Here is a 26,461-nt window from a genome sequence, read left to right as displayed (position 1 = left end):
GTCAGTGGGTGGAACTGTGGTCAAGTCATTGTTTCTTGAGTAACGACAGCACATTCCTTGGTGCAAGGTATGCACTGTTTTTGTGGGAAAAGAGGAAGAGTGAGAGACAAGGTCCGCAGAGTACTGCAAAACAGTCCTTGAGAGAAGGGGAAGAGCAGGAGATAAATCTGCATAGTCATGTCAAATGTTCCTTGAGAAGAGTGGAAGAATGGGACTGTATGGCCTCCACCTCATTTTGCATTCCTCCTTGGTGCCATGGCAACACAAATCACTGGATCTCCATCCTGTCCTGTGTTTGTTCTGGGCACCATGTGTTAAGGAAATGTGTGTTTTGCAGATTTTTCACTGTTTTGCTTTTCCCACACTTCCAACACTGACACAAAGCAACAAGGACGCTTGTACACTCAACATCCGGAGGAGCTGCCAGGTGCTGTGCAGGATGCTCTGGGTGCCCTAAAAGCCAGGGGAGAGCAGGCAAGTCAACGAAAGAGAAATCTCAGGGATACCAACCACCTTGGCATCACCCTGATGCAAGAAGTCACCTCTGTCTGTGTGGTTTGTGAAATATCTTCAGGAGAAACAGAAAAAAACCCAGACTGGCTGCTAGTACAACTCCTTGTGTTGCACCAGTGACTACTGGCCGCCTCCATATCCTTGATCCCAAGCATTGGGGCACCTACTTTTCCTCTCATGGGTTTGCACATTTTCCTATCCTCCTTCCTTTTTTTTTGGTCTCCTTCCTCTCTTCTTTTGCTTCCATTTGCTTATGCCCCCATACAGATAAAAATTAGTTACCTACAGAAATGTTTTCCTTCCTTTCCCTCTCTGCTGCCCACTGGGTCCTTGGTGTATGTCCCTGTCCTGGTTTAGCCAGGATAGGGTTAAGTTTCCCCAGCAGTGGGGGGGAGCTCTAGCCGGGTTATTCAGATACCATGCGGATGTCACATCCGGGCACGGGAGCGTGGGGCGCGTGGTTTTATACATCTGGTCCTCTCACTGCTGTATTGGTAGATATTTTGATCTGTTCATTGTTATCACTGTTACTGTTATTGTTATTGTTATTGTTTGTTTTGTTGCTGTTGCTCTGTTGTATTAAACCTCTCCTTATCTCAGCCCCGGGGCTTTGTATTTCACTCCCTTTGTGGGGGAGGGGCAGCGGCCGTGTGGTCTCAGACCCCGGCAGGGGCTAAACCATCACAGTCCCTTCCCAGCATCTCCATGTGCCCTAAGCAGCACCACTAACAGTGATCTGAAGGTAAGGGGAAGTGGCTTTATCCTCATTTTGTGAAGGAAGGGGGAATTTTGTTATCCAAAATAAGCTTTGAGGAAGTTTTGACGTGGCAGAGCAACATGAAAGTCCTGTGGGATGGAGAACGGCCTTCCCAGTGTACTAGCCTGGGACGCTTCTGTGCTGATTTGTGAGACGATGTTGTAGGAAATCAGGAGGTATTTTTTGTTAACTGCTCTTTAAAAAAAAAGGATTCATATACTATTTGGAGGTTGTAGTAGGTAGAAGAGAAGCATGTATTTTTTTTGCCTCTATGAATGCAATGCTGGTATGCCAAGAACCACAGAACTCAAACATCGGGGAAATTCTCATTAACTTTTAGCATATATTTCATTTTTAGAGATGTTGAGCAACTCTGACCCAGTACAAGGAAGTTATGCCTTTCTTCAGTTTACATAGAAACAACTGTTCTGGGTCACGCAAAATATCCATCCAGGTCAGGATCCTGTTCCCAGTGTGGTTAGATGGATGCTTAGATACAGTGCAAGCACTCCTTCCTGGCCCCTGTGCAGTCTCAATGCCTGAATGCAGGGCCTTGGAGAGTTGCTGTGTCAGTCTGTGCTGGGCTAGTGGTTGCAGTGTAATACTTCGAATAAGGAAAACCACTGTGGTTGCACAGTGGCTAAGCAGGTCGAAGTGAAGGGAGAGGTTGTCCTCTACAGTTGGTGGAGCTCAGGCCGAGTGTGTGAGGGACCACAGCCATCTGGCGGTCAGAAGCGAGCAGGCAATGTTATTTCTGTTTAAAATAGCAACATTAGAAAGCACTTTTAAAAAGGGAAAGGCATTTAAAGGAATTCTTTACAGTGGTGTCATTTTATTTTTTCACAATCATAAAGCAGTTTTTGCCCATGCAAAACACCTGGTCTCTACTTAAAATGATCCCTTGCAGACCTGCCAGGTTTTTTTTCCAAGTTCCTTGTCAAAGAAACCTTGCAAAATTATTCAAGCTATTACTGGTATAATCTATAGCAAGTATGACAGTATTAATTTGGTCATTGAAAGATTACATGCCCTCATCCCCATTCTTCATATTTTCAGTTGCTTGGAAAAAAGATACGTCATTCCTGTTGGATAAATCTCTGCGCTGGGTGGCCCACAGTGAAGAGCACCATGACCACAGCTGACTGTGTGGTGGGGAGGGGACAGGCTCGCCCGGAGGGCCACGAGCAGCACTCTGAGTTTTCACCTGTTGGTCATTGCTTCAAACTGACCCCACTTGGCAGCCACCAAAAACTCTTCCCACCTGTTCACCTCGTGATGAAAATAGTGGTGAGCCAATTCCCTTGCGCTCAAGTTGGGGACGGTCCCCTCTCAGCTTTGCCAGCTCCTGTGGCGGCTGCCTGGGGAGGAAGAAAACAAGGTGAGGGTGAAGAAGGAGTCCTTATCTCGAGGTGGGCTCAGGGCATCCCAGGGGCAGCAAGGAGGAGCTTGAACTCCCCATGCTTGGGGTATACATTTGTGGATGGCTTTGTTTCTCTTTCAGAGGAGGCTGCAGGCAATGCACTGAGGAAGCTGGAGGCACTGAAAGCTTTAAGCGCTCGCTGAGGCACAAACCTGTGTTCAAAACATCACCTTTGTGGACAGACTGGTGTCCTTCGCAATTGCTGACTGGGCACCAGAAGCCCTCCCTTTCCAACACAGCCAGGCAGCCTGAGTCCAGGCACTGGCAAGAGGGTTTGGCATAGACCCCTTGCTCTGGAGGCCCTTCTGGCCCCACAATTGTAAAACCCACCATCCTGGGCTCCATCATGCCTCTGCTCTTGCTTCCTCTCCTGCAGGTGTTCCAGAAGGGGAAGCTCAGCATTTGACCCTTTTGCCTTTCCTCCTTGTTCTGTTTTTCTGTTGAGACTCAGAGGAGGGAAGCTGCAGGGGCTCTCAGCCCCTCGTGTCTCAGCTCAGAGTTCTGTCTCACAGGAGGGACCTGCCCTTGCAGGTCTGCAGCATGAGGGGATGCTGTGCTGGCCTGGAGCTCATGGTCCCTTGACTTCGAGTGTCCTCCTGTGGGCTGCACAGAGCCTTTGGCACAAGCTCTGCATGCTCTAGCTTGGGTGGCAGGGAGGTGCTCTCTAGGGAGCTGACTTTGACTCTGGGCTTGCTGCAGGAGTGGCAGCAGAGACCAGAGCCAGCGCTGCATGGGCAAATCCAGCCTCCACCCAGGTTTCACTTCTAGCATCTGCTGGGACAAGGATGCTTTGGGGATTAAAAAAACAAGCAAACAAAAAAAGGAGGATATTTCAGGAAGCTGTGAGTGTGGTAAAAATGGACTGCGATAGAGGTCCGCAGCTGTGCCACTCCCCAGCGTTTACCTGTGTTTGCCACATGAAACCCTCATGCAGTTGGTAAGGCAGAAACCGATGGCTCTTAGGCTACACTCTTCAGAGAGGAAGTACTTTGCACACTTCGTTCGATCTAAGCTTGTCTTAGGTGAGGAGTGGGGGTCCTATGGCACAGTGAAGTCCTGCTGCAGAACTGGCTGCAGGAGGGGGAGTATCTCAGAGACCATTTAGCTTCAGGCCACCTCTGCAGAGCCACTCATGCACTCATGAGCAAATTTTAGGCTCATTAGGCTGGTCTTTCCCCTCCCCACCACCTCCGGAAGATAGCATGCACGCCCTGGTTTAAGGACTGCTGCTCGAAAAGGGTTATATTATATATATAATACCACCTAGTTCAGAAAAGAGGCGGGTCTCCCCTGGTTCCTCCCAGAGGCATTGGGAATGCAATGGAATTGGAAATGACAATTCATTTTATCAAGGGACAAACTGTCCAAGGATAGTATGTGCTGTCCATCTTGGAAAGCTGAAGAAGACACAAAGCCTCCTCCCATCCCACAATTGCTTACAGAGGAGGAAACCCAGCACCCTGCTTTTTCCAGCCCTGACACCACCAGCTGCAGACTTGCTCTGCTCACAGCTCTTACCCTCAAGCCTGAGCTTGGTATAGCTGATACTGCAGTGCAGGCATGGAGAAAGGGAGGTACTGAGGTTTGGACAACTTCAGCTAATTTGACTCCTTCCTACAAGTCTAGGGCTCAGATGACACTTTCAATCTGTTCAACCTCCTTTTAAGAATCCTTCCCCCAGCTCCCACTCAGCTGGGCACCAGGGGATGGCATGGGGACGACTGAGGACACTCTGTGGATACCAGAGAGCCCTTTCGGAGCAACTGTATTTCTTGAATGTCTTTAAGTGATTTGGGCTGTGAGGTGGGTATTCTGATCTGGTCACAAGGCAGAGAGGGAAAGGAGAGGAGGTAGCTCACCCTCTTGCTATTTTGAGATGGGCTGTGGTCCCATCCCCTGGAGACTGTGCTAAAAAGCAGCGAGCACCTGCCTTGGCTCGCAGCACCCTCGGCCTCCATGCCGTGCCTCATCTCAGCACTACAGTGCCCTTGCTTTTCTGTGGAGAGCAAATGTGGCTGCATGGTTGCACTCCTCCCCCACAGGGTACTCCCCTCCCCATGCCAGCACTGACAGCTCACACATATCTTCAAGGGAGGCTCAAGACTTTGCTCCTTTAATGTGCAATAAAAAAAGGCAACTCTCCCATGCTCAACAAGAAATCCCACAAGCAGGAGCCCCAGGCTTGGTACCCTCCCCCCTGACTGCCTTTTACAATTGGGCAGTGTGTGTGATTTGCCCAAAGGGTTTTTCTTCCCATGTGCAAAGGAGCTCCTGGCTGCTGCAGGGCTGCTTTGCTGGCATGAGATGACTGATGTCTCAGTTCACCTCTGTGCTCACCAGCTGAACAAGCTACCCCAGCAACAGTGTCGATGTAAGGGCCCCCTGCTTTAGGGACCACAGCTCTTCAGCCCCAGCACACGTGGCTACTCTGAGGGAGTCTATAGTGCTGGCCTGATCAGAGCCTCAGAGAGACTCCTCACACTACGGCACAATGTGGTAGAAGGCATCAGTGGAAGTGAGAGAGGGAGGTGGAATCGCATTAGGGAAAGAGAGGAGAAAAGTATAATAATGGGAGAATTAAATTAACTGCAGAGAGTTTGCTGAAGGCACATCCTACCCCCCTAGCAGACAGCCCCTTCAGCCTGGAGTACCGCTCGCAGCTCAAGCCCTCTGTGCAGCGAAGGGCTTTGGTAACTGGCTGTCATGCAATGGAAACATTCGGGCTGTGGGTAGGATTCTGGATAAACTGATGGGGAGGGGGAGGAAAGGAAGAGGAAGAGGTTGTGAGTGGGAAGGTGTTGCATACCACAAGCACTTGTGCAAGAGAGACTAGAGCGACAGGGCCCCTCTACCATTAGTGTTCCTCCCCTGCCACCTGTAGTACTTCGCATCCCCATGCTTTCCAGTCTAATAGTGGCAGGCAGAGGGCTGGAGATCCATTCTAGGGATGGGGTGAGGAAAGAGGCAGGCAGGAATGACTTCAGCAGCAGACTGCAGCCTCTCCTGTTTCTTGGGCAAGATCTCTAACTACCTCACTGTAGAGGAGGATGGGGAGTTTCTTCTGCTTTGCCCATGCTGTACCAAAAAAAAAAAAAAAAGCCCACTGAACTCCCACATTCTCTAGCAGCTTTGAAAACCCCCTTCACAAGTCTATTGTGTGACATCCCTAAACACAACAAAGATTATCTGAAATCTGAAAGCAGCTTAAAAATAAAAACAACACAAAGGGAAAACAGGAAGAGAGCAGAGGAAGGGGACAGAGTCCTTCCCCTGCTGGCCCCTGGTCGGAGCCAAGCAAAACAGCACACACAGCTTCTTGCTCCACAGCACACCAGTCCATAACATTCACAAGGCAAACATAGCATCATCTTCCTTTGCTTGCTTCCGATGATGGCTGGCAGCAGGAGGGGAGATGGATGTCCCTGCTGAGGAGCTGGACAAAGTGGGGAGCCTGTCCGCAACTTTTGCTCGCTCTTCCAGAAACTTGTCAAACTCTGGGGCAAGAGAAGAGCAGAGCATTAACAAGGAGGGAGGTTTGTGGAAGAGCCTGTAACAGCTGGAGAAGGGGTTTGGCTGGCAAGTCTTACCTTCGCTGGTGACACCTTTTGCATCCTCTGACTCTCCCTAGGGGAGGAGGAGAAGGGCATGGTTAGAAGCAAGGTAGACAGACAAAGGCACATCCACAGATGTGGTTCTTCATCTGCATGGAGAGAGACAGGACAGTGCTCCCCCCCACTTCTGCAGTACAGACATGTTAGAGTGGCCCTGAGCCTCAGTTCATTAGCTATGCCTCCCAGAGGCTAATTATACTGGTGTGGTATCCCAAAGCCCCTGTCCTTGGCTTTTCCTCCCCTGCTGCTTCTGAGCAGCCTGCGCCACACATTAAGCAGTGCCAGCGCTGTTGTACACTGCCTAAAATCCAGCCCTGCAGGCAACTCTGGCAGGACTGCTGACTCCAGGAAAGCAGCCCCTCACTTACCACATCAGTGGAGAGCCACTTTTCTATGTCTTCCATGAAACTGGCTTGGGGAACCGGCACCTGGGACAGAAAGAAAGAGAGGGATGAGGCCTAGAAAAGAGAGGATGTTCCAGGAAACCCAGTCTGCAAAAGGAAAGATCAACCCAAAAGCTAACCCTCTCACCCCACCATTCAGTCAGCTCAGGCCCTTCCAAGTCCAGCTAGTGCTGCTGGAAAGCTCTCCCAGCTACCACTGCTACCATTCACCTGCTTCCTCTGCCCCATCCACACCTAGACACACAGAGTTTCCAGAATACACATCATCAAAAGTATCTGGGGTTTGGTGCTTGGCTTTGGGGTATTAGAACTGGACCAGGCTTTCCATTTTGGTGAGGACTCACTAGGTGGAAATTGTCTGCTTGTGCTAGGCAGCCAGAGAACAAGAGACGTGCTTTTCTCCACACCTCCCTTCTACAACCAGTGATGGTCTGATGTCAAAGACTGCAATGCTGAAGATATCAGATGTGCCAGGTTTGGCATCACATTAAGGAGGAAAGACACCTGCCAAGAAGTGATTACCTGGTAGGACCATGGAGCACAGCAGGATTTGACATCTCACCAAACTACATAAACAGACCCATTAAAGAGAAAGTCCTCTACAATTAAAGTAAATTTTACTTCCAGTAGGGACGAGGCTAGCTCAGAAGACTTCATGTCCCTGGCCAGTTCAACCAGCAAAGAGACACTTTCCTAGTGGACAGGGGATAACCTTGAAGGAAACCAAGTCTGATTCAAAACCCCAGATCCTTTTCTCTAGTCATGAGCTCCTGAACAAAGCTGAGCAAGGAGCAGCCCTTGCTAGAGGCTCCACAAGCAGAAGCATGAGAGAGTATTTGTGGGAACTTATTTATTAGTCTCCTAATAAACTGTCTGGCACTCAAGAAAACAGCAAGACCAAGAAAAAGAGCAATCCCTTCTTACCAAGGACAGGCAGATTTCCCCAAACCAAGGAGCAAGTTCAGATAGTTACCAGAGCTGGCAGATGAATGAATGGGGATGGAAGAGGATGTGTGAGATTAGGCGAGTTTCAAAGCAAACTGGCTTTGTCTACCCAGAGAGGAGCTCTTTGGGGTAGAAATGCAATCAAGCCAACTGGACAGCATGTGAGGAAACTTCCTAGAGCAGACATCAGTGCCCATTTCAGGAAGACAGGCTAACAAACTTCAGACTTGGGAGTGTGTCAAAGCCTCAGTGTGCCTGAGGGGATGTAATTGCAGGAGTTCCTGCTGCCAAAAGACCAAATTCAACAGCCTGAAGGCTCAAACACTTTAGCTAGAGGAGAAGGCCTTGAACAGAGTAAAAGCCAGAATGTGTTTTCCTCCAAACAGGGCAGCTCATGCTGAGCAGGAGAGGCTGCAGGGTGAATGAATGGTGGCAGCCTTCCTCATGATGCTACCAGCAAGTCCCTCTGCCCCAGGCACCCACCCCAAAACAGGCCATCCTCTAGCTCAAAGAATGGCACATGCTCTCTTGGCCTCAGAGCTCCTAGGATTTCTTCCTACAGACATGTTTACTTAAGGAAGGACTGACACTGCCTGCTTCCATTCCAGCCCTGGTCTCCACACCTGGCCCAGACCAGGGTTGCTCCATTTCAGTTTGCAGTCTCCACTGATGTCTGCTGTGCATCCTCCCATGCTGTGTCAGCGCCACCTCTAGTTCAGCAGCCCCAGCCTCCTTCCTCCCTGCTGTCGCTCCATGATCTCACCATTCCTTGCCGCATCATCCATTTAGTCAGTTGGGCTCCATCACTGGAGGCACCAGACTCCCCCTGGTCGAGAGGGAGTCGGCAGTGAAAGCTGGTATCGTGAAGAGTGAGGGAGAGGGGAGGCAGTGGGTTTAGAGTGGGGGAAAGAACACACTGGTGGCCTACTTCTCTGATTGCAGAGAGAAGGCAACTGGATTTGGAAACCTGCTGAAGAGGAATAAAACATACATTTCCAGGTGGAAATTTCCTTGCAGATATAAGGAGACTATCCTGTTACTGACTGAGTCAACCCCAGACTTTCAATAGTTCCCCAGCTCTGGGGTTTAAAGAATGAGTTATATAGCCCAGGTAGGAAATGCAGGTTGGTGGAGACTGGGAGTTATCATCAGTCATGTTAAACAATTGATTTTTTCCAAACTTGATTTTTTCTCATTCCTGATGATGCACTAAAAGCTCTGTGGCAACTTACCGTTCCTGTGTTCTGCTGCCGGGCACCCAGGGCACCAGCGAGTCCTTTGGAGGCTTGGGGATCTTCGTACTTCACCCTGAAAGCATGAAGTTAGATAACACACAAACTGATGAGATGCCTGAGAGTGAAGAGCAGGAACTCCTAAACATATATTCAGTGATTCTGACTGCATAACTTTTCATCTCTCGTCATTCTGCTCCCAAGAGCTTCTAGAAAGGTGTGAAAAACCCCTACTAAAGCTGTAGCCCACCACAAACCAGACTAATCTAGTCACTGCAACATCATTGTGGGATACCATAGGATAGCCCTGGCACATGACAGGAGGATGACAAGGCATCATATGAAAAACATCCAACAGACTAAAACACAGACTTACAGAGCTAGGCACATCAACCTTGACATTCATCTTCTCTGGGGTTGACTACGGAAGAGAGATAACTAACACAGACTGACCAGAAGATTACAGCTACTTCAGAAAGGATTCGAGCAACAAGACCCTACATACTCACCTACCTTCACAGTCACAAATACAGCTCAAAAACATCTCTTTAACCGATGCCACTCAAGAACTGATGGTGGCAGAGACTCACTGGTCTATGCTACATCGCAGGTGAGACTGGATGATCAGAAGAGCCTAACGTTGCTTCAAGGTCTCCAAATGCACCATTACAGCAACCTCTTTCCACACACAGACACATCTCACCCATAATCTCCCTCATTCCATTTCTGTGTCCCCTCTAGGCTGCTACCACACATGCTAATACCACACATCACCATTTGATCCATGCAGAGTGGGGAAAAGAGTCCATCCATGCTGAGAGAATGAAGCCTCTCCCAGAAACTCTCTGCAAGTCTCCTCTCCAGCTGCTCCCAGGCTCCTTTTCGCAAATCTGGCAGATCATCAAGTGGAGCTGTTCTTACTGGGGGCCAGGGGCTTGGGCCACCGGCACTCAAACTTCTCGAAGAAATGATCATCAGTGAAGGGGCCACTGTGGACAATGGCATCAAGGATGAAGTACAACGCTGCTATCATGCCACTGATGAGGAAGAACGGCAGGAAAGGCTTCAGGTGTTTCAAGCACTGCTTCACCGAGACACACATGAAGCATGGGAAGGTCAGGAACAAACCTCAGCAGCCCTGCCTGTGTCTCCTGCCAGGAGCAGCAGGGCAATGGGTCTGTTCAGATGGAGGGAGACACTGAAAGCGGACGCTGGTGAGTGAAATGTGAAGCCTGAGCCAGTGAGAGTAGAGGCTACCTGGCAGGAGTACAGCATAGGCAGATGAAGGGCAGTGAGGAATAAATAGAAGATGTCTCATTACTTGTGCAGAGATCACAAGCCACAGTCTGTTAAGGATTGCGCCACAGCAGAGAGGATATGATTCCACCTCTGCCCAGACCTCCCCCAGCCTCCAACATTAAGCACATAACAGTGGCTTGGATTTCAACCCCAGATTGGGTGCTGTCGGCACCACTGTTTTTGTCCTGGACTGCAACTGTCCTCAGGCAGCACACCCCACAGTAAAAGTGGTGGGGAAACCCATGGGCAAAACATGCAGTTGTGTGTAGGCCATGGGTTTCCCCACTGCTTTTACCAGAAGCAGTCTGAGGCAGAGGAATGAAAGGGGACCTTTCCTTAAGAGACCTTAACTTGCTACTGCTCAGCTGCAGAACAAGGCACTCCAGTGGATGGAGATCAGGAACACAGGTCTTTGAGGACTGGAGAGAGCCATGTGCCTGTGGGCTCCACTGGTTGGTAACTGATGGAAAGCAGTGGGTGACTCTGATAGGCAAACCAGCCATAGTCTCTCAGGCCAAAGGGATCCAGTCAGCACAGCTCTTGTCAGCTCCTCCCAGAACAAGGATTCAGCAATCCACTCTTTGTGATAGACACCTCTTCAGTTCAGCCAGTACTATGCAGACCCAACTCTTAGTGCTTTACACCAGGAGGTCTTAAACGCACTATGGAGGAAGAAACACCAGTCCCGCTTACCAACAGGGAAGCTGAGGCACAGAGCAGTGCCCTGCCTTGCAAACCACAACTGACTGCATACTTCCTGCACTCCAGTTCAATACTCTGCCATGAGGCTGCATCAATATTCAGTGATTCCCAAATTCAACATCATCCCAGTCAGGACACACGAGTTCAGAGACAGACAAGAAAACTCAGCCAGTCCCACGCCACACCTTCATCTCCAGACACTATGTCTCCCCAGCACATGTGGCACCACAGTCCACTGACAGAGCGGTAAGGGATATGTGCACATAGAGGCCGTATCCTTCTTCCCATGACCAGGAGGACACTGTGAAGAGGAGGTGATGGCAGCAGGAAGAATGACTGGGAACACAGAAGTCATCCTACAAACACTGTGTGTCAGAAGAGTGCATTTCCGTCGCATCATACTGTCTCCCAGGAACTGCTGCTGGTTGGGGTCACAACCCCAGTTGCCCTGAGCCCACCCCCTTTGCAAGAAGGCAGGACAGGACAGAGTGGGCTGCTACACTCACTCTCTACGCTGCTCAGCCAGCGAGCTGCCACGGGTCAGGGCAAACATGTCAAACTCTTCTTCCAGCTTGCCAGAGGTGTCGAGGGAGTGCAGCCCCGCGCTTACGCTGCTCGAGCCAAGGTCTGTGGGAGAGAGAGCAGGGTGAGCAGGCAGCACAGAGCAGTAAATGGAGGGCTGCGGGCTTGGAGGGTGCTAGGTGGAAAGCTAGCATCAGAACAGGATCAGCTGCTCTAGGCCCACTCTCTACCCTGCCCCTCAGCTGCAGCACAGTCTATGCATGTGTGCAGTGTCGTGGTGAAGCAAGCAGTTTCTTCATCTGCTCAGCAGGTATTTTTAGCTCAGTCTCAGGCATCATCATCATCATCAATTTACTGTACTGATGCTGAAGGCTAGATGTTCCTGACCATTTAAGACAACTCAGAGGGAATTGCTCCATAACCTGTGGAAGAGGATAACCTGTGCTTCTGGGCAAGCATCTCTGAGACAGATGAGTAGATTTTCATGACTCAGGCATCTGAAAAACCCTGACTTAAAAAATATCTCAACTGGTTTGTCTGTAAACAGTCTTGCCAATTTTCTGTAGCTGCATCCAAGCTGTACTGAATATGCTAACAGCTAGCAAAAGCTTCAGGCAGTGCTATGTAGGCTGTTAGTATGTCTTGAGGAACTCTCAGGACTTCTCAGGCTTTCTGAGTAAACAACCTGTCAAATCCTGGGTCCTGAGCCCAAGAAGCCATGGCTGCCTTTGCAGCACAGCTCAGCTACTTTTCTTCTCCCAAAATTCAGTGGTCAGTCTGGCACCACACAGCAAGAGAGGCAACTGCACTGCTGCTAGGCATTGCAGAGGGAGCAAATTTCTCTCCTACCCTGCTGGAGGGCCCAGTCCTCAGCCACAGCGTAATGCTGAGGTCCTTCGTAAGTCATGTCCACCTCCTGCACAACATGAGGTGTGGATGCTGAGACATATGCTTGTGTGCCTTGGGGCATATACGAGTTTCTTCATGAGTTTATTAGTTGACAATACACCCTATTTCTCTAGGTTAATTTATGAATGTGACTAAATAATTTTGGAAGGTGATTCAAGGGCATGAAAGGATTCCCAGAACAGCACAGGAGAAGGACTGAGGGTAAAACTGCATGGTAACATACTCATTCCAGCCAGCTGAGAGGAGAGGTTGTTGGTGACTTCAGGCTGTCTCACTGCAGAAGGAGTACCGGGTCCCAGGTCAATCAAGCTGTTCTCTGCCTCATTTGCTACCTTTGGAGAAAAAAAAAGGAAGATGGTGGAGAGTTTCTGAAGCCTGGACACCTTGACCCTTCAGTCACAGCTCATTAACACTGGAGAGGGAAGCTCTTCTGTACTCATCAAAAGATAGCAGTTGTGAAGCCTCTCCTCATGAGACAGGGGACAGTGATCAGGTAACTGGCTGGGAATAGTGTCCCAGGGCAGAATATGCCTTGGTAGGCAGCCTCTGAGCTCTGCTGGATGTCAGTGAGTAGGGCAAGTGCTGGTTCAGAGGACAGGGCAGTGTGCAGAGGACAAAGGGAGGCTCACATGGGAACTGGTCCTCTCAGTGTTCAGTACTGGAAAACCGTAACTGCTACTGGTCTGCTCTCACCCTTTGGGTGAGAGGAAGGCTCCCACTGGCAGGGAGGGAGAGGCTACCAGTGGGAACTGGAGTGTCCTGCACACCAGTGTGACCTGGTGCAGCTGGGCTGGAAGAGCAAAGCCTACAGCTTGCAAGTGGGGCACACCGAACCTCTCTCCAGTTCAGCAGGACACTGCCAGACCTGCAGGATGCAAATCGAGCTGCACAGAGAGATAGTTGCTCCAAGTTACCTTAACAGGTTGTCCTGTCCGAAGACGCTCAAACCTGCAAGAAAGATGATGGGATGCATTTCAGTAGTGTATGCTTATTCACCCACAGCCCAAGAGACTTCTTAGAAGGCTTGGCACAGACTGCCCTTTCCTACATAGTAGGAAAGAAGGTCAGTGGCTCAGGGCCCAATTCCCCCTCAAGACCAAAGACACCAGAAGGCCCACAGAATTGATGCCTCCTTCCTGAGAGGTTGTGTGAGGAAGCTTCTTGTGATCGCCCAGAACTACTTCTAACCAAAATGATTCAAACCCAGCTCTCCATACAGACATGGGGACTAAATTCTCAGACTTCATCCTAGATTAAGAGATAGCTTTGATAAAATGGAAGAAAAAAAAAAAGGGGTGCTGACCCCACCTGGGCAAGTCCTTTCTGTCCCTGTCTGCCTCAGAGCTAGAAAACCAGCTCTTTCCATGCAGTTCCTTCCTTCTTCTGGGTTATGCCACAGGGACATCTTCCATCAGTAACTTACACAGCAGTTTTGAAGGGACAGGAATAAATCAGCAAAAACTAAGAACTGTCTTTGTTCTCAAAGATGGATGATACAGGATGATACATCTTGAGCATTATACTCATGGGCAGTTCAAAAGGGTGGGATAGAAGGCCTTCAAGGGGCAGTAAACTCCTGTGGAAGAGCTGGGCAGAGAAGGGAGGAGAGAGGTACCTTTCATGGCGCAGAAACATGTTGTTGAGGTTATCATTGATAAGGAGCAGCTCCTCGGTGAGTTGCTCATGGAGGACACGGGGAATCAGCTCCAGCACACGCTGCTGCATGGCTCTGCATGTCCGATTCAGCTCCTGCTCATGGCAAGGGGAAGTTATCACAAAGGTCAGTCTAAGGCTGAGCACTCACAGATTTGGAAGTCTGACTGGGACAGACAGACCCCAGAGGCTACTGGGATCTATCAGCAAGGGTTGATGGGCAACAGATATTGGTATGAGAGGTAAACTGAGTCTGAGCTTTACAGAAATAATTGTATGCTTCTTGTGTAACACATCACCCAGAAAGAAAGCCCTTTCTACAGGTCTTCAAGTCCCCATGTGAGATGATTCCAGCCTCACTAGTGCAACTTCCCTTGGCCGTTGAAACTCCACCTTCCCTGTGACTCCCTTATCCCATCATTCCCTGATAAGGCCCACACTAAACTATCCAGTGCAACTGTTCTGCATGCTTGTCACACATCATGCCTCAGTCTATCAAGTCATTGCTAAATTGAGCTGCGTGTGCCAGCCCTCCATCCTGCCAATGTTCCTTACTTGCAGCAGCTCCAGGTCGGAAGGCTCGGCCTGGGACGGCAGCAGCTCTGTCAACATCTCCGACATGACCTTCATGTTCCCATTCACCACTTCCAGCTCACTGCGCAGCTTCCCAATCTGCAAAAGGGAGAGGAAGTGACAGCTCTGCCTGGGAAGACTCGGGAGACAGCTGAGGTAGCTCTGCATGGCAGTGCACTGCACATGTGTGTGTATTCACAGAGCCAAAGGGAACCGCCACTGGGGAGCTCATTTGTCACTGCTCAGTTTGGCTCTCGGGAGATCCTAGCAGAAGGAAGCTCCATTACTTACCATCAAGTTCATTTCCTGATAACAGATGCCAGGCCCTCACCTGAGATCTTTGGCAGCTAGCCTAGCCTTCATTTTTAATAGCTGGCACAGGCTGCTGTTATGATTCAAACCTCTTCCCAACTAGCAGCTTCTCTGTGGCAGCCACTCAAATAATTTCATTTCCAAAGTGACGTAAGAGGAGGAAAAAAATTAATTTCCATTCAAAAGGCAAGTCTGGGCTAAGTGTGCAGTTGAAGCTTTATCCCTCTGGTTTCATAAGCTGCTAATGTGCCTCTTGAGAACCGTTTCTAGCCTCTGTTCTGCAAGGGGATGCAAGCTACTGACAGGTGGAGGATTGGTACTAAACATGGTGTCATGAAGTCAGGGTGAGGAAGGAGAAAAGAGGATGGGAAACAAGTGAGAAAGCCCTGGCCTTTGGAAACCACATAGCCAGAGATGGTTGATTCATATAGTCAGCAGTGAGGCAAGATAAACAAAGATGATAAGGAGGCATCTACTGAGCAAGCTTTTGCTGGTCAAAGACCTTGCTCAAAGTCTCTGTGTCTCAGTTTCCCACTTCCCTATAGCCAGGAGATCCTCCCTCTACCTGCAAGCAGCCCTGCCTCAGAAAAACATAACCACTCTGTGTTTGTGATATCCCAGCTCATCACTGTGACCACAATGGAGCTCTGGGACGCTCTCAAGGGACTATGCTTTGGAGGAATGGCTCCTTGAAGACAGAGACTGGGGAAGGACCAGGACAGCAGTCCCAGAACAGTGTTTGTGAAACAGCCCCCAAATGCAGGGAGAATCAGCAGCACCACAGGGCTCAAGTCCAACTCACCTGCTCTGGTGTGGGTGTGATGGGTGCGTCACTGGATGTGCCTCTCCCAGTGGGCAGGGTGACAGGGTGGAGGATGGACTCTATCTGCTGAGGGGAGTTGACCGCAGGTGAGTTTTGTCCAGACTGGGAGTCGGAGCTATACACAGTCTACAGACAGAGGTGGGAAAAGTGACAGAGAGAAGCAGATGTTAGATACTCGCAGCTGACAGGGCAGTACAATTAGGAGAGAAATGTTGATGGCAACTCCCCATCTGCTTTCAATAGCTCTTCCAGCAAAGAGGATGTCCTGGAGCTTCTCACTCCCCAGAAGCCCTCTAAATGCAAGCTAGAGTTCCTGAAGTCCCCTCATAGCTCCAGAATGGCAGCTGCCCAACACCCTTCTCTTCAGCAATGCTCCCATACCCTCTGTGGTGTGTGGATGGGTGACAGCATGTCCAGATCAGTCATGGGGAACTCCAGGCCCTTTCGTCTCAGGTCTTCATAGACAGCGACGACGCCAGTCAAGTCCGGTGAGCTGCGGAAGGCGTCTGCCCAGGACTGGGGAGAAGGAGACAGTACAGCCCATCATCATTTACAGTAGTCTTCTGTACAAACACCTAAACAGAAACACTCTCTGAACTGGCACAGATGCTCACGCTTCTTGGCTCACCTGGATGAGGGTCAGCACCTTGTCATGCACTATGGCAGGTGGATTGTTCTTCGGCAGGATTGTTCTCACCAGGACACCTTCTACAAAGTCCTGGGTGGACACAAGGACATGGAAGCGATGGCCACAGTTTTTGACGCATGTCTCCAGGACCTTCAAAGGCAATGAAGCATTAGCTATAGCCTTCTCTGCCTACGTGTGTTCACACTGTTGGCTTTAGATACCCATGTCTTTTCAGTCAGGGACTGAGCTTTACAGCACGATATCACAAAGCTGAGAAAGAGCCCTGACCACTCACCGTCAAAGCCAGCATAACTTCATGGAAGTTCTTATTCCCTACAATTCTCTTCTTAATGGCTCGGAAGGCATCTTTAGGTCTGCAGGAGAAATCAGATGAAGAAAGATCATTAGAAGGTTGAGATCCCCCTACAGAGAGGCAAAGCGAAACAGCCACTGGCTCTGGATGCCTCATATTCATGAGGTGACCCTCCCCACCATGTTTTCAGGGCAGCCTGAAGCAATGACTGGTAAAGCAGCTTCTGCCTGTGGTTCTGCAAGAGGAGCAGGGTCCTGATAATTAGTGCTATTAATGAAATTGAGGCCTTTGTGCCTCTGTGCTGTGTACAACTCAAGGTGTACAGGACACAACGGAGAGCAGAGTAAAAGCAATGCTCTAGCACTACTTGGGGGCAGAGCAAAATCCCATGGCAGAAAGACGGAAGAGGAGGAGATAACAAAAAAGCTTGGCATGGCTTAGAAACATGAAGGAGAGAGCAAGCTGCTGCAATCCCTGTGTTTCTCAGAGAGAAGCTGTTTAACAACACTTCCCTGGAGGAAAGGAGGCTAAAAAGGAGCAAGGCAGATACAGTGGCAAAATCTTGTCTATGTTGCAGGTGGGCAAGAGAGCAGCAGCATAACATGGTATCCTTAACCATTCTGAGAGGAAAGAAGCACTGTGGTCTCAGCCCACTGTGGTCCTGTGAGAGGGCACTAATGAACCAACATGCTCTGGCAGAGCACAGGAAGAGAGTCTGGGCTGGAAAGAGCAGCAGTGCTGGATGAGAAAAGTGGGGTGGAGACACTGAGGTGATAAGGAAGGCAGGAGTGTATTGGCCCATGGGGCAGCACGACTGCAATGGATGGGCATTAGCAGGGCAATGGGAGAGCCTGCCATGCCAGGAGGGTACAGCTGTGTTATCAGGCACCCAGAACTGAGACACCAAGTGGCCACAGCTCAGGACTGAGAACTGTTGGCAGAGACAGGCATATTTGCACCACGGGGATAGCATGGAAAAGAAGTGGTCACAGATCTGTGAGTAGAGATGTTTGACTTTGTTTTCATACAGCTGTGAAGCTGAAAACTGGGCTTGCTAATCCTCTGTCAGCATCACTGTGGAGTAGGACAGCAGGAATGAAACCTACATTTTGTATTCCATGTAGCACCTTCTTTTTTACATTCTGCTCTTGTCATCTCCACTGTGAGAAGGAGCAGTCCCTCTTGCATTCACTGGCAAATCCCCAGGTCCAGAATTAACAAGTCTGGCAGATTTCTGAACATCTCCCCACAGGAAGAGGGAGACAAGGACTCCCCTACCCACTTTGTGCATGTCTGAGTGACCGTACATGAAAATACCTGAGAAGTGAACCCCAGCAGGACTTGCAGTCAAAGGACTGAATAGCAGCCTGAGAATTTTCTCTCTCCTCAGTCACCAGCCTGCAGATTTTTACACTCCCAGAGGAGAGAAAGGGAGGGGTATGAAAGAGAAATAAACTGAACTGGAAGAATTGCAAATATGCCTTTGGGAGATGGGAGGCAGCCTGGCTTGAATCAGGGTTTCTCTGGGGACCCTGAAGGCCTGTTTGAATGGCTCCCAGTGCTCACAAAGATTACAGGGAAGCATCAAACAGATGCTCTGACAGCTTTGCTGTGTCTCTAGGTCTCCCAGCAGAGTCTTGTCTAAGGGACTGTTGGGAAGTGTAGCTTATTACCTCCACCAGTGCGTGCTACCACTGCAGCCTAGGGATGCAGTGTTACAGGGTGTGCTGCGATCCGCTGCTGGATGTGTACCCTTGCCAGCTCCCTTACCCTTCTTCAGTCTCGTTAATGATGTCACAGATCTCCATGTTGAGAGCCCAGTCCTCGCTCCGCAGGGACCCATCAGTAGCTCTCTCTGGAAAACAGAAACCACGACACCGCAAGGCTAAGAGCAGCCCTGGCACTCTCATGGGCTGCTGTTCAGCTGTCAGGACACCTCAGAGCCCTGCCACCTTCTCCCTGACTTCCACCACAACACACAGGGAGGTGAATCTGTCTGCAAAGTCCAGGCCACCAGGTGCTCCCCACTACATGTCATCACTGCAAAGCTCAGGGCTGGCTGGCACTGGGACCCGTGGTTGCTCAGCGTTGCCACCTGTGCTGCCAAGACACAAACACACACTCTGGTGTCCTGCAGGCGAAGTGAAGGGGCTCAACATGACTTCAGCTCCACAGTTGGAGAAACGGGGGCTTATTTGTTTTGTTGCTGCAGGGCCAGAAATTGTGAGTTTGGTCTGCTCACACTGACACGGATCTAATGTCAATGGCACCACTCTCGGTTGGCACTGAATTAAGGAGACAAAAGAATTGACTCCTATCTTTTTACGTGAGCCCTACAAAAACAAACAAGCAAACATAAACAGCCAAAGCAGGGCTCTCTTGTTTAACATTTACATCTCTCCCCTGAACTTCTGGCCTCTGGGGAGTATGGACTGCAGGCTGAAGTTGAAGAAATGTTGTTTCAGCTTTGACTGTGTTCCCTTTAATTAGGAATTCCTCAGTCAGCCTTGATGTTATTCAAGGCAGAGATTTGGGAAACAAGCAGCCATTACTGAGAGCACCAGTGTCGCCACCCTATAATCAACCATGTCTCCGTTCTAGCCACACCAACTGACTGATGCCTTCAGGGACACCACCAGAGGCTGGGGACAAGAGAACCGCCAGCGGGGCAGGCAGGACCCAGCCACTCTCCAGAGCACAGGGAAACATAAAGATGCAGCAGATGGCAAGCAGAGGACAAGAACCATCCTCCCCAGCTCTCCCATTCTATAAATCACCTGACTTAGCACTGGGGCAAGAGAATTTAAACTAGCCAGACCAGTTTAGCACCTCCCAGGTGCTCTTCAGATCTCAGACCCAACAAGGTACTTAGAGAAGGGCCTGCATTTTCAAAACTGCTGTCCCTGCAAAATCTGGAGCTAGCCCTTGCTGCTGTGGGTCCTCTACCCCTTTGGAGAGGCCCCTCCTCTGCAGAGCTGCCTTTTTCTGCTTTTGACCCAGCAGCTAATGATCCCTCTGTGGGAATGAAATGAAATGCCCATTCATGAAATAATGGGATAGGATCACAGGAAAAAGATTTTTTAACTCCTGCCTGGGTAAGCACATCCATCATGTTTTGGGACGTGCTGTTTTTAAGGGTCAGGCAGAGAGCTGTTCACAGCACTGTGCAATGCAGATTCTTGTACACGTGTCCCTTCCACAGATTACACACCACAGTGTGAAGCTACCTATCTCTATTTTACCACAATCTAGCCACCACCTTTTCTGTTGATTGCAGAATGTATTGATTGCACTGTGATTATGTTGATTACATTGTGGCCACAGCCAGATGGAAGAGGGCAAACAAAGGAAGGAGAGTGGCAGAACATTCCTGACGCTCTTCCACCTTTCTGAAGGTAGGGCTACTACTGTAACATCCTGAAGGCCCCTTGATTCGTGTAAACCTTTGTCACAAAGTACTAATTTTATATAGGAATCCTGGTCTCTTGCAGATCTAAGCTTCCGTGAGGCAGCTTAGGAGGTAGCACCGCATTGGGTGATGTGGTGGAGAATATATCCAGGGCAGTGGGCTACAGGGGAGCATGTCCAGTGTACCAGGGCATATACCAATGAATGGGTGGAGCTGTGGTAATACATGGGGGAAAATTATTTCCATCAGGGTTCCTTTGGGATCAGGACTCGGTACAGTAGCAGAGCTCCAGGTCCCCTCATGCTCAGGGACACCACACAGCCAGCCTTGCTGGCAGGCAGATTGCAGCTCAGGTTGGTCTGATGGATTTGGCACACATGGTCACAAAGCCACCCTTCACTTGCACTCTCCTCCAGCATCCCCTTGGTTTGAACCCCACCTTGGTTTGAACCTCAGCCTAGCCAGAAGTTTCTCCATGCTGTTTGCTGCCTCCGGCAGTGAAGCACACAAATCAATCACACAGGGGTGCTCTACTGAAAGGAAGTCCACATCCACTCTTCTCACCCCTGAAGAAAAACACTGCCCATGGAAGGAAAAAACTCACAACTCAGGAACAGGGTTGAGCCTGCTGGCAAGGTCTGAGCTACAGAAAAAAACAGGGATGAAATGAAAACTGCCTTTAACCATCAAGTCCTTGCTGTTCAAGTCTCCCCAACACTTCCTCATCCTCATTTTCACTGTATACAAACATGAACTGAGTCTGCAAACACCCTTCCCTCACTTCCCTATGTTTGGTGGCACTCTAACCTGCTCCCAACCACCGCTCCTTTTCCTCTACACATACCAGTCCTGCCAAGGTCAGGCAGCAGGTTTGTTTTTCAGACAGGAATGCAAACAAACCGTGCATGCTCCTTCACCTGGCTGGCCACTTAAGGGAAAATGGGGCTTCCTCAGGAGTGACACACATTGCCCTGCTGTTACCCCACAATGCTGTGATCATCCTGCTGCTGTCACCCCTGTTCACACGTGGGTCAATGAAGAGCTGCAGGAAAGCAGCAAACCTGCCACAAATGCAACATAGGCTCAAAAAATACAAAGCTGGAAGAGCAGTATTAGGACATATGGAAAACAGGAATGTGACCATGAGGCATTTCCAAGGACAAAGCGCTTGAATTTACCCAGTACAGATTAAGGCCTGGCCTAGCTGGCCTTGGGAGAACTGGAGCTAATGCCCTTTTAATCCTTGCTTTGCTTCCAAGCACTAAGGGACTGTCCAAGCCTAGTAAGGTATGTTGGAGTTTTCTCTGAAATCCTGAAATTTATCCTTTTACTAAAGCCTATTCATTAGTCACATGAAGGATCAGGGTGGCTGGCCCCATTTCCCGAGCCGTAATTAGCACATGAGCTGTCTGCCCCTCACGAAATCTGAGCCTGGGATGGCTGGGGACAGCAACAAGTCCCTAAAAACAGCAAGCACAGGAGACGAGGCACAGCCGCCCGCCCAGCACCCCACCAGGTGGGGCTCATCAGACAGCATCTACTTCTGCGTGCTAATGAACTGAGCCTGACCTGCTGCAGAGAATTCACCCCGGCAGAGGTTATTGGCGGGCATATGAATGCAGTCTGCCTCCAAGCCCAAAACCAACTGGCTGTTGAACGTACAGGAGGCCCTTCACAGGACCGCTTCAAAGCCACATTGTTTTGGCAGCCAGTCTGGCTCCCCGGGTATGACAGCATTGGAGTTTGTCTGATTTCAGCCTGCTGCTTTACAAATTGCTGGGATAGACCCAGAACCACTGAGGACTGTGGTGTAGATTGAACCAGAGCATTGACTCTTTTCCTGCTTGGCATTTGATGTGTTCCTGCTGACTGCAACTAGGTTATAAATGTTACCTGGAATCATCAGATAAGAAAGAACTCTGGGCTTGGCATAACTGACACAATGGAGCTGTACATTGCTTTGTGCTATGAGTAAATTCCACAGCTTTGCTTCCTTTCAAGTTTATTGTCTCTGCGCTCGTGTCAGGGGAGAGCCCACTGTGGGGCTGGTGATCCCACCCAGGTGTCCCTGCAGCAGCACACTGGCAGTACAGTCAATAGTGTGGGGAAGTACAGGAGCTGGTGACAGAAGATACTGCACAGACTCCTGACCCGTTTTATCCCCGTCACAGATCTGAAGCACCCATAACGAGCCAGGCGCCATTCATAAACCCTTTGCCCATGACATGCTCTGACAGCTCATCAGAGGCTGTGTGCCCCTCCTCCAAGTCAAGCCCTTTCTTAGCGTTCCCTACAGTGCTCAGTCTCACTGGTTTTAAATTCCTCAGCAAAGCATCATCACCTTCTCACCCATTTCAATGGGTATTTGAGGGCACCAAGCATTTTATTGCACAAGACAGCATAGGTTCAGCAGAAAGCAATGCAACAGCCCTTTCTCACAACCTCCCTTCAATTCATAAACTCCCCTGGCCCAAATCAGCATCCTATACAAAGTTTCCTTGCTAAGCCTCATGCTTTCGCTTCCCTTGAGGAAACTTCAGCACCAGCTCAGTTGGGACTCCACCATTTAGCTGTATTGCTCCTCCGAAGACAGAGGGGACAATGCACTTTCTAGAGAGAACAAAGATAAGGCTCCAAACCTAATTCAAGGATGGTGATGGACACAGACTTGCGCTGACATAGTGCTGCGGGTATTTGGGTTTCTAAACTCCTCCTCCAGCTCCTGTCCTGTGAATCAGCTCAAACTCTTAGGGATTAAATGACTCTTCAACTGCTGCCTTTGCCCCTTCTCCTCCAGAGCAGGCACAGAAGACAAGGCAACGCCTTTTTGAGAGGCACTACCTTGCAGGGACCCATCTGGCTCTGGCAGGAGAGTGTTACTGACAACAGCTGATAACTGCTGGCCATCAGCTCCCAACTCACAGAAGGGTGCAGGGACACCTACAAGGTGGGAACCAAATGGCTGTGGGGATTTTTCTGGCATATTGTGTTGTATCTGCCCCTCTTCCTCAACCATGAGCCTCTCTTACCTGCTCCCTTTTTACAGTCGACTTTACCTGGTTCTCATGCTTAAATCAACACCAAACCATAAAAAATCCTCTTCATCTCTGTGTTACAGTTACTTCTCTCCCTTGCCTGCCCTCACTCACTGAAATAACCCCTCTCTGTGCCTTTCAGTATTGATATAATTACTAGTTATTCCAGACTTCCAGGGTCAAGAGACAGCATTGGTGGTTTCCTCTCCATTCTCTTGCTCAGAGCACCTCCTTGAAATTAGATTTTCCATTTTGAAGTTTCTCTTAGCTCCTAGATGGAGATGCAGTGGATTTCCCTTTTGAGGGGGGAATCCAAACTGCGATGCTTTAGCACTCTTTGGCAATTTTCCCACTGGTCAGAAGTACTGTGTTTAAAAAAAACCTCCACACAACAAAAACAAATGCCAAAAAAACCCAGTCAAACAAGTCTGTATTCATCTTGCTTGGAAAGAGACATCACGGTCCAAAAACAGGACAGAGGCATCTTTTGTGACTAAATCTCAGGCCTGGGAATAAGAATCTAGAAAACCTACTCCGCTGCAACTAGCTCATTCTGTGACAGATCGCTGAGATTATCTGAGCATCAGCTTCCTTGTCAGCAAAATAAATGGGACTTACTAGATTAACATTAATGAAGGAATTTGAGAACGTCGCTGCAGTGTGCCACAGAGGATTTTTTTTCATTCCTTAGCCTTCATCTAAAGCTATTTTAGACTTTATAAGCTGTATCAGGCATACATGACTTTGCCCAAGTACTTTACAAGGACTCAGTATTAGCTTTCTGCAGGCAGCCCAAAGCAGCAGTGCTATGCAGGTTTGATGATCAGGCTCATGGGTTCAACATGCAGCTGCCACGGACCTACCAAACAAGTTTGAGTAAGTCATATTAACATCTCAAATTAAACAGGGAAGACAGCATTTATTCATGTCCCCAGGATGTTGATAGGCAATGTTCAAAAGGAGAAAACATTCATATTTTCAGCCACCAGCCCTTTCAAGTCCTCCACATGGAGTTCATTTCTCATACACTACAATTCCTCCACCCCTTTGGACTCCCATAACCCCAATCAACGCCAGTCATTAAGATCTCTCTACTGTCACACCTAAACTCCTTGAGTTTGACAACACTCTTGAAATACTTTTTCCCTCTTCTTTGCTGTTGGTTTGTTGTTTGAAAATCCCTTCTTTAACTGAAGCAAAGCCATGAAGGAACCCACTTACAATCTGGCTGCTATATTGATCAGATGGTCTGGAGGGCAAAAAGTGATCTGTGACATCTAAAGATAACTTCAGATGGCCTCTACCCAAACACAGAAATATATCTGATGCGCTCACTGAGGGAATCAAAGAGCATTCATTCTAGAAAGGGCAGGAGACAGCTTCTAGAAAGTGTGATGAAACACGTGACATTCATCTGGGGAGACGTCAAAGATCATCTGGAGGTTTTTGTTACAGAAAACCTTCCCTGGTGATCCTTCCCCCACCTTGCTATAGTGCATCTCACCTATCTTGCCCAACACTAGAAAGTGGCACATCACAGTGTCCCCGACCCACATAATTCAGACAGCGCTTTGGGTAGCCTCTGAAGTAAGCCACACTTATAAAAGCATTACCTAAAGCAGCTTCTTGCTCCCTTCCCACCCCAGCCACAGCAGCCTATTCACCCATGCAAGCACACCAAAAACTACTGAATCAGGGACCAGATGTTCACAGCAAAGAACAAAGGTCTGCACAACTGACAAAAAGCAAGACTGAGCAAGTGCATAAACTTACAAATGGCCTTTGCATGAGCCAGAGTTTAAATGGGCAACATCAACCTTCAAGCACAACTTTAAGGCACTTAGACAATACGACACGGGAAGAAGATCTTTATTCTAAGTATTGTAAGAACTGCATCTGTTTTGAGACCACTGAAGCTGTCGATGGTCTTGTTCTTTCTAACTGTAGCATCTCTTTGCTCCACTTTCTGAAACTATGTCCTTCTCCTGTGTTAATCTAGTTGACCTGAGCACAGGGACTAAGAGAGACTGCATATCCACAGGCCTGTAAGGTCACAGAGTGGACACTACACTCCTGCCATTGATTTCATGGCCAGAGCTGGTACTCAGCCCTGTGAGAAGGCCCGTGGCGTAGGGCAGGTGCTCTCCACAGAGCCAGGGCATGGCCCTGCCAGGCCCGGTTTGTCCCAGGCTGTGTGCTGTGAAGTTCAGGGTGGGCAGCCACCCCCGGGGTAGCCAGAGTGCTTGTCCTTCAGGTGGGGAACGCTGATCCCACTATGTGAGTCGCGACCCCCCAGGGCCTGGCCAGCCCAAAGCCCGTGTCCCCCGGCAGCCTTCAGCCGCCCGCGGCCAACCTGTCACCACAGGGAGAGCACGACCCCTTCCCGCCCAGAATGCGATAGGCCGATGCAGCTGGAGCCCAGCCAATCAGCAACTCCCTCTGTGCCCCCCTCCCCATCCCCGGTAGGACCCGGCCCCTCCCGCGAAGCCCCCAAAGAGGTGTGGGTGGGAATGGCCCCGAGCCAATCACGGACCGCGGCTCTACCGGAGGGCGTGGTTCGGCCGCCGGTCTGCCGCCCCTTTAAGTGAGGAAACTTCGCCTCGCCACCTGAAGACCCCCGCGCGCCCGGATTGGCTGGTAGGGCCGCCGACGGAGCCGCCTCGGGCTGCGCGTCTGCTATTGGTCAGCAGCGCCCGTCAGTCAGAACGCAGCTCCCCCCTCATTGGTCGACACCCCCTCCATCCCGCCGCGGAGGCGGGGGCCGTCGCTTCCCGGAGGAAGGGGTCCGGCGGGCGGTCGGGTGAGCGCCCCCGGGGACGCGGGGAAGGGCGAGCGAGCGAAGCGGGTGGGGAGGGGCGCGGGGGCGCGCGGCCGCGGGGCTCACCGATGCGCTGCCCCACGGGGGAGCTGAAGGGGTTCCCCAGGAGAAAGTCCATCGCCGCCGCGCCGCGATCAGCTGACGCCGACGCTCACGTGACCCGCGCGCCAGGCCGGGGCGGGCCCCCGCCCGGGCCCCGCTGTGACGCCAGCGGCCGCCACCCGGGAGGGGTGCCCGGCCCGGCCCGGCCCGGCCCCGCCGTGGGACTAAGGCACGGGGCGGCACGGGGTGCGGCCGGCCCCACACCGCCGCTCTCCGGGCCCGAGCGCGGCCGCTGCCGGCCCGTAGCCGGGGCCTGCAGGAACCGACCACCATTGAGTCTCCGCCGCTTTCTGCAGCCGAGCTGTGCGTCGGGGCTCGTGCAGAAAACCCACGACCTAGAGTTGGGCCCAAATACAGGGAAGCTGGTGGCCATAGGTGTCCCGTTTTCCATAACCTTGCATTGGAGCACAAGTCATACACGGGATGTGGGCTGGTTCGTAAAGGCACTGTGTCCCGTGGCATCCTCCCGGCCTGCAGCGAG

At 50.3% G+C, this 26,461-nt stretch overlaps 1 protein-coding gene across 3 annotated transcripts; it reads right to left on the bottom strand.

Annotated features, from left to right (window-relative positions):
• Positions 1–4,775: 4,775 nt before the first annotated feature.
• On the bottom strand, positions 4,776–26,063 carry TOM1 (target of myb1 membrane trafficking protein). 3 transcript variants are annotated; one of them, XM_074826514.1, is made up of 15 exons: positions 25,945–26,063; positions 18,387–18,471; positions 16,599–16,677; positions 16,304–16,453; positions 16,057–16,191; positions 15,655–15,801; positions 14,523–14,639; positions 13,930–14,063; positions 13,229–13,262; positions 12,538–12,646; positions 11,390–11,510; positions 8,883–8,958; positions 6,670–6,729; positions 6,278–6,314; positions 4,776–6,184 (listed from the first exon to the last, which is right to left on the bottom strand). In XM_074826514.1, the coding sequence occupies exons 1-15, from the start codon at positions 25,994–25,996 to the stop codon at positions 6,036–6,038; spliced, it is 1,485 nt and encodes a 494-aa protein (XP_074682615.1). In that variant the 5' UTR covers positions 25,997–26,063; the 3' UTR covers positions 4,776–6,035. The 3 variants fall into 3 exon arrangements, with proteins under 3 accessions (XP_074682615.1, XP_074682616.1, XP_074682617.1); XM_074826515.1 differs by lacking the exon at positions 25,945–26,063 and adding an exon at positions 25,594–25,617; XM_074826516.1 differs by lacking the exon at positions 18,387–18,471 and having other exon boundaries at positions 25,945–26,020.
• Positions 26,064–26,461: the final 398 nt, after the last annotated feature.

The sequence above is a fragment of the Strix aluco genome, chromosome 5 (assembly GCF_031877795.1).
Source record: "Strix aluco isolate bStrAlu1 chromosome 5, bStrAlu1.hap1, whole genome shotgun sequence".
Taxonomy (NCBI): Eukaryota; Metazoa; Chordata; class Aves; order Strigiformes; family Strigidae; genus Strix; species Strix aluco.
This window is presented reverse-complemented; position numbering and strand designations above follow the sequence as displayed.